This window comes from Osmerus mordax, chromosome 25, assembly GCF_038355195.1.
Source record: "Osmerus mordax isolate fOsmMor3 chromosome 25, fOsmMor3.pri, whole genome shotgun sequence".
In the NCBI taxonomy this organism is placed as follows: domain Eukaryota; kingdom Metazoa; phylum Chordata; class Actinopteri; order Osmeriformes; family Osmeridae; genus Osmerus; species Osmerus mordax.
The window spans coordinates 2,142,266-2,148,744 of record NC_090074.1 but is presented as its reverse complement, the minus strand read 5'-3'; the positions used below and the strand labels follow the sequence as shown (position 1 = coordinate 2,148,744).

General features: G+C 46.2%; 1 protein-coding gene across 3 annotated transcripts; it reads left to right on the top strand.

Moving 5' to 3' along the window:
- Nucleotides 1-3,691: 3,691 nt before the first annotated feature.
- On the top strand, nt 3,692-5,258 carry LOC136933395 (B9 domain-containing protein 2). Of its 3 annotated transcripts, none has more exons than XM_067228729.1 (4): nt 3,692-3,745; nt 4,144-4,240; nt 4,380-4,505; nt 4,913-5,258. In XM_067228729.1, the coding sequence occupies exons 2-4, from the start codon at nt 4,153-4,155 to the stop codon at nt 5,224-5,226; spliced, it is 528 nt and encodes a 175-aa protein (XP_067084830.1). In that variant the 5' UTR covers nt 3,692-3,745; nt 4,144-4,152; the 3' UTR covers nt 5,227-5,258. The 3 variants fall into 3 exon arrangements, with proteins under 3 accessions (XP_067084830.1, XP_067084829.1, XP_067084831.1); XM_067228728.1 differs by lacking the exon at nt 3,692-3,745 and adding an exon at nt 3,778-3,804; XM_067228730.1 differs by lacking the exon at nt 3,692-3,745 and adding an exon at nt 4,000-4,056.
- Nucleotides 5,259-6,479: the final 1,221 nt, after the last annotated feature.

The window sequence follows — 6,479 nt, the reverse complement described above, 5'->3', positions numbered from 1 at the left end:
CGTCTCTAGAAAGAGTAGTTTCGTGTTTTTGTCAACATCCAATGTCATCACTAATTGGTTGTGTTGCTGTGAAAATTCACCTGCATCTCTTTGATAAAACACAATTTATTTTTATTTTTCGATCGATGTGATATTGTTAGCATTTCTGTGAACTTGCATAAAAAACTGTTTTACACGACTGACACCTTAATAATGCATGAGTTTACTTTTCTGAACTGAAGTTTTGTATTCAGTGTAGTATACTCATGCAGCACACTCTTCCATACAAAGCACGTAGAAAATGCGATTGGAACCTGTAACCATTTGGTCTGCAGTCAAACGCTATCCCACTTGGCTATCCCCATCTGATCACTGAGTCTAGCAAAGATCCTAAAAGCTAGCTTCAATGGCACCAGAGCAGCATATTTTGAAACATCAACCAATATTTAACAGCGCCTCTCCTTGTTGAGATGGACCCTGAGAGAAACTCAAAGATAAACAAGGCAAATGAAGTCACACCAAACTGGACTCCATTACAGCTGTTTTCAGTCTCAATCACTCTGCCTGACTGGAACAGCTTAGAACTGAGCAGCATGTCTGAGAGTCTAGACTCTCTCTCTTTAAATGCGTCTCTATCTTCTTCTCCATGTCTCCCTCTCTCTATCTCTCTCCCTCTTTCTTTCTCTCTCTTCCTCTCTATGTCTCTCTCTCCGGCGCTGGATTATGGAAATTGTTTTGTGCGACCTGATGCTCACAGGTGTGGGGTCAGGATCAGCCCTGTGTCTGTGCTGCAGGTATGGGGTCAGGATCAGCCCTGTGTCTGTGCTGCAGGTATGGGGTCAGGATCTGTGTGTTCTGGTTCGTTCGGGCCCTGGTCAGCAGGAGCTCAGAGGCCCAAGCCCATGTCCTCATGCCCCTGATCCTCTCACCATCTGACTCCCTCTAATCCCAGCGGATGAAAGAATGAGAGAGGGGCAGAGAGATGTGTGTGTGCGGAGGGGGGGCGTTGTTGTGTGTTTATGTGGTTGGGTGTTTAATGCGGCCTGATCCTAAATCACCCCTCCACCCTTGAGATACTAGACTTTTTTTTTTAACTCTCTTGCTCTCTATCCTACATGATCTGGGAGGTTTACCGAGAACCACGCAGACAACAACAGTTCTCTCTTCTCTTCCGCCTCTGCCTCTGTCCATCCACGCCATCCAGGTGGATTCGTGTTCAAACAGTGGAAGGAGAGGTGCTTGGTGTTGTCCGCTGAGGGCGTTCTGCTGGTGTGTCGCGATGCAGTGTCTCCTCCAGACCAGACGGTGGCGCTGCAGGGAGGCTGTGAGGGCATCGTGGAGGGCAGGGAGATCCTGGACCTCCCGAAGCTGCCCTCCGGGGGACGGAGGGACTGCTGCTTTGCTCTCGTCCTGCCTCTCGACAAGTTCCTGCTCCTGCTGACTGACACGCCTGAGGAGTGCAGGTGAACAGGGGAGATAGAGGAGCTGGACTGGGGGGCTGCAGGGTGGAGCTCGGCTGGGGTGGTGGTGGTGGGGGGGCTGGGTGTGTGGCTTGTTATCATTGTGTTGTCCCTTAACATCACCTCCGTTCAGATAACTTTGTAAATGTAAGATTGTGTTCTACTAACTGTCTGTACACTGAGCTGAGGAATGAGAAGTAATTGTTTTATTCTTTCTTTAGCCAGTGGCTTAACATGCTCAGGAAGGTGAGAGAGGTGAGTCAGTTTTATCTGAAAGTCTTATCATCCACATCCTGTGGTTGTAAAATATGCCTTTGTTCTTCAGTATTGGTTCCTAATCAAATCCACTTTTATTTGTATAGTATTTTGACAATCAGAATCATAACTATGGAAGCAAATCAGTGACAATGTTTTGAATTTTAAAATGTTGAATATTAAGTATATCAATTTTAAAGAGGTGAATTCGGTGGTGTTTAAATTTCAATATAAAAAATTCTAAACATGTCACTGATTTGCTTTCATACACAACGTGCATCGCGTTTGCTCACAGAACGCAGATATCCAGAACAAGAAAAAACACCTTTTAGAGGAGCATTTCAGTGAGGGATCGATCCCATCTCTCAGCTCGCTCACCGCGGTCCTCTCCTCCCCAGAGCCTCTCGACGTCGCGCTCCTGCAGACGGCACCTGCCTCAGCCTCCCTGCATCACAGACAGAGATCCGCTTCCAGACTACGTCACCGAGAAAGACCCTCAAACTCCCCCCGTTAGCAACACAGAAGCACCGTCACCAGGCCCAAGCACAGGAGACGCCATACAGAAGGAGAAGGGTATTTCATGAAGGCCTATCATGCAGGCCTATTCCTGACATTGAGATGACTTGCATGCTTTTATTATGGTAATTGATGAAGAGTGATTAGAGATGTACAGGGTGATTTACATGATGTACATATCCTGTGCCATGTGTTTTTGGTTTGTAATGTGGAGTTATAAATGTATACGGTTAAGGAATTATGACAAATGAGATTTAACAGTCCTCCATAATGCTACCTCTGTGTCATCTCTTACACCCTCCACCCCCAGTCAAGAAATCCCCGCGGTCAAAGAGGAACGGGTCTGGGCGGTCGTCTGGTTGCCTCCGCCACGGCACCAGCAACGACACTAAAGCGGTCCGGGCGGTTTACCTGCTGATGGGGGGCGCGGCCGCGTCCTCCGCCATGGGCTACCTCGGCGCCGGCTCTTCCTCCAACCTGGAGACCAGGGCTCCCGACCTTCCGGTGGCCACAAACGTCTCCGAGATAGGCCACGGAGGGGCATACCACACCTGCAGCCAGACGGCCGACTCACCCCACTTCCACAGTTTCGACTTCGAGGCGGGAGATTCGGACTTCGACGCCTTTGACTGTGGCGGATTTGCATTCTAGTGGCCTGGGACTGTCTTGGGGCGTTTTGAGTTTGGAAGGCAGAAGACTTTCAAGTCCTTTATCTTATAGAACACAATTGATTCTTGGTGATATATTCTTTCTATGTGATACACGTGAAACAATGTATGGCACCCAGTGTCTTGACACTTTATGCTCTCTTGATCATTCATTGTGGTTGTGCAAATGTAACTGCTGTGTGGTTGTCTTCTATCCAGTGTGTTCCATCACTAACATCATAGGGATGTGAGTGACAAGTCTGTAAATATTATCGTTTTTTTATGATACTGTTTTAAAGGAAATTAAGAAATACAGGTTTCGTGAATATCATGATAATGTCCCAAAAAGTCCCCTAAAGTTTATATTTATAGATATGTTTTACTATCCTACATCTTTTAAAACAGAGAGCATAGGCTCTTAACTTAGATGATCGTTTTGTGACCCACGTGCTCTGTGATGATACAGTTGGTCGTCTTGTTTTGGATGTTTTTCAATGTTCTAATCTGATAATCTAAATTAAACATCAAGGACATTACGTATTCGCTTTTTTCTACGTTGCTTAGAGGCAATAAGCCTACTGATTGATAAAACAACCCATTTCTTTGCATGTTTCAAATTGCGTTACACAATTTCTTTTTTTAATGCAGTATACTTTTAAATGAACCACAGCAAGCCACAGTCCACTGTCCTGTGTAAAACAAGGATACACGAAGTTGTAAAATAGAACAACCAGTTCCATTCAATATGACACTTTACCGGAGGTCAATATTTTGAAATCCGCGTTTGTTTCGCTTGACTACGAGACTATCCGTAGTTTCCTGTTAGGTTGCCAAGGAAATGAGGATCATTGATGGTGGCTTTGTAGCTAATCTGAGTGAACATTTGAGGTTTGATTTGACTTGTATTTAATTGTGTTACCAAACATGAAGCCATTTTTGTATTAAAAGTAAGTATTAAAACATTTGAATGCATTAGTCAGCAGTTTAATGTGGACTTGGAAGCCTTGCTAACGTCTTACTTACGTCGTTAAATTGTTAGCCTAGCTGGGCTACTGTAGCTGGTATCTGGCTGGCCTAGCAGTCTACAACCCTCATCCGTGTGTGTTTTTACAACCTCAGCTGACATATCGTACCTAATGGGTTGAACATAGTATACATGCATACGACATTAGCTAACTAGTCAACTCCATCCTTTTATCGTAAGTAATGTCCGATTTGGTTTGCATGTTACTGGCTCAGTTCAACTACAGCAAGCCAATGGTTAGCCATGTGTTTATCCTGCCCAGGGAAAAGTAATGGCAGAGTTACACATTATCGGTCAGATCGTCGGGGCCAGCGGCTTCCCTCAGACTAGCCTGTTCTGCAAATGGGGAATTCACACAGGTATGTATTTGTGCTTATTCATATCTGGCAAGTTCAGTTACGCAGTCAATGCGTGGACATGAAATCTGACAGTTCCATACCGCACGAATGTCACCGCTTTCTTAAGTATCCAATGACACGCTTATCTGTTCGTTTACAGGAGGGGCCTGGAGGCTTCTCTCTGGCCTGAAGGAGGGTCAAACTCAGGTTGACCTACCTCAAGCAGGAGATATGGCCTACTGGAGTCATCCCATTGACCTACACTACACCACCAAAGGACTTCAAGGTAGGACTTATGGGCTAGATCCCATTGAACCCGGCAAGTTAACCACTCACTCAAATTGCAGTTGTTTTAAGTACTAATGAAGCATCCTCGTTTTATATTATCGAGTTATTCCCCAATTTAGTCCCACGCAATCCTGTCCTGGACGCCAGGTCTGTGATAGTGCTGTTTATTTACATTCAGTCATTTAGCAGACGCTCTTATCCAGAGCGACTCACAGTAAGTACAGGGACATTCCCCCCGAGGCAAGTAGGGTGAGGTGCCTTGCCCAAGGACACAACGTCATTAGGCACGGCCAGGAATCGAACCAGCAACCTTCAGATTACTAGCCCGATTCCCTAACCACTCAGCCACCTGACTCCCTATTTCTTCCAGACTAACCCGTCCTGCTCCTCCGTCTCTCCATCCAGGCTGGCCCAAGCTTCACCTGCAGGTGTGGCACCAGGACTTGTTCGGGCGCTGCCAGCTGTACGGCTACGGTTACTGCCACGTGCCCTCCAGCCCGGGGCACCACCAGGTGCGCTGCGTGACCTGGAGGCCCCAGGGCACCTGGCAGGAGCAGCTGAGCCAGGCCATCGTGGGGGGAGGCCCTCAGCTACGCTCCCCAGACCTGGTGTACAGCGGAGCGGACAGGTACCGCCTGCACACGGTGGCCATGGGGACCGTGGAGCTGGAGCTAGGCGTGATCATGCGACACTTTGAAAGATACGGCGTGGAGAGCTGAGACGATATAGCACGACCGGCACGGGGCGTGGAGAAGGGCTGTGGGGGGGGGGGGGGATCAGGTGACTTGGACATCGAAGTAGGTGAAAAGAACTGGTCGGATGGGATTGTTTCGCCTTGGAAGATTTGTTTTGGGGGTGTACTTGTTGAGGGTGAAACCTCAACTGCTTGTCTTGACCTTTTTTCTCCACAAGGGGGACAGTGAGCCTTTCAGCACCGTCAGCCTTTACAATTTGTCGCCACAATTCACTCGTTCCTCATTTCACAGCAACTACTAATATTTTAACCAATGCAAAACAGATTTTATACTTTATAGCCGTTTCTTAGTTTTTTTTTGTACTTTTCTATAACTATTTTGGTGTTTTGATATAGTGAAATTATGTAAATAAAAATACACACTTGCATTCCAAAGTTCTGTGCCAGTGATGTTTAACCTGTTGACCAACAATGAACGAACGTTGGGTTATAATAAGCTAGTTATAACAGCTGATGAGCGATGATTGTGTCTCCCTTCGGCCAAGCTGCGCGAATAAGCAAACATTTGAAGCTGTGTTTCACAATGCTGCTTTTATTGTCACTTCCTGTATCTTGTTACTATTTAAGTTGAGACAGGATGCGGAGACGAGAAAATAAGGGTTTGGTAGCGAGCAAGGGGGAATCAAAACACCAATGCACTTCTTGTATTTAAATGATTCCGATAGTGTATGCATGTTGTTGCTTTGATTTCCCGCGGTTAGTTTAGCTAGTTTAGTCATCAGACTGGCCTGCTTAACCTGGCTACAGCCAACATCTGTGAGAGAGAGATAGAAGATTTATTAGTTAAAGGAAGTTAATCAGCTTTTTATATAGACTGTGTCTTTGTGTAAAGGCAGACAAGCAAGGGAGATGTCAGCTTACATCAGTTAGTTTTTCTTTTAAGAAGTTTAAGGAGGAGACAGCGCACCAAAAATACATGTAATTGAGATGATAAATTAAACTGTAAACTAAGCTAGGAAAGAGGATGTTTTTTTCAATTGCTTGATATAAACCATCCATCTATGGGTACTAATGAACCATTTAGCGTCAACACATTGATGCTTTGAAGCATTCCAGGTTAAGGTGTTTGGCTCTTGATGGCACGGTGGATCCCCAGTGTGGCCACTAGGGGCTGCTGTGTCTGCCAGACAGTCCACGGAAGGCAGCCTGCCAGGGAGCCAGTGAGTGAGTCAGTCTGGGCTGAGCTTCTGGTGGTGGAGGTGGTGATCTCTGTGTGGT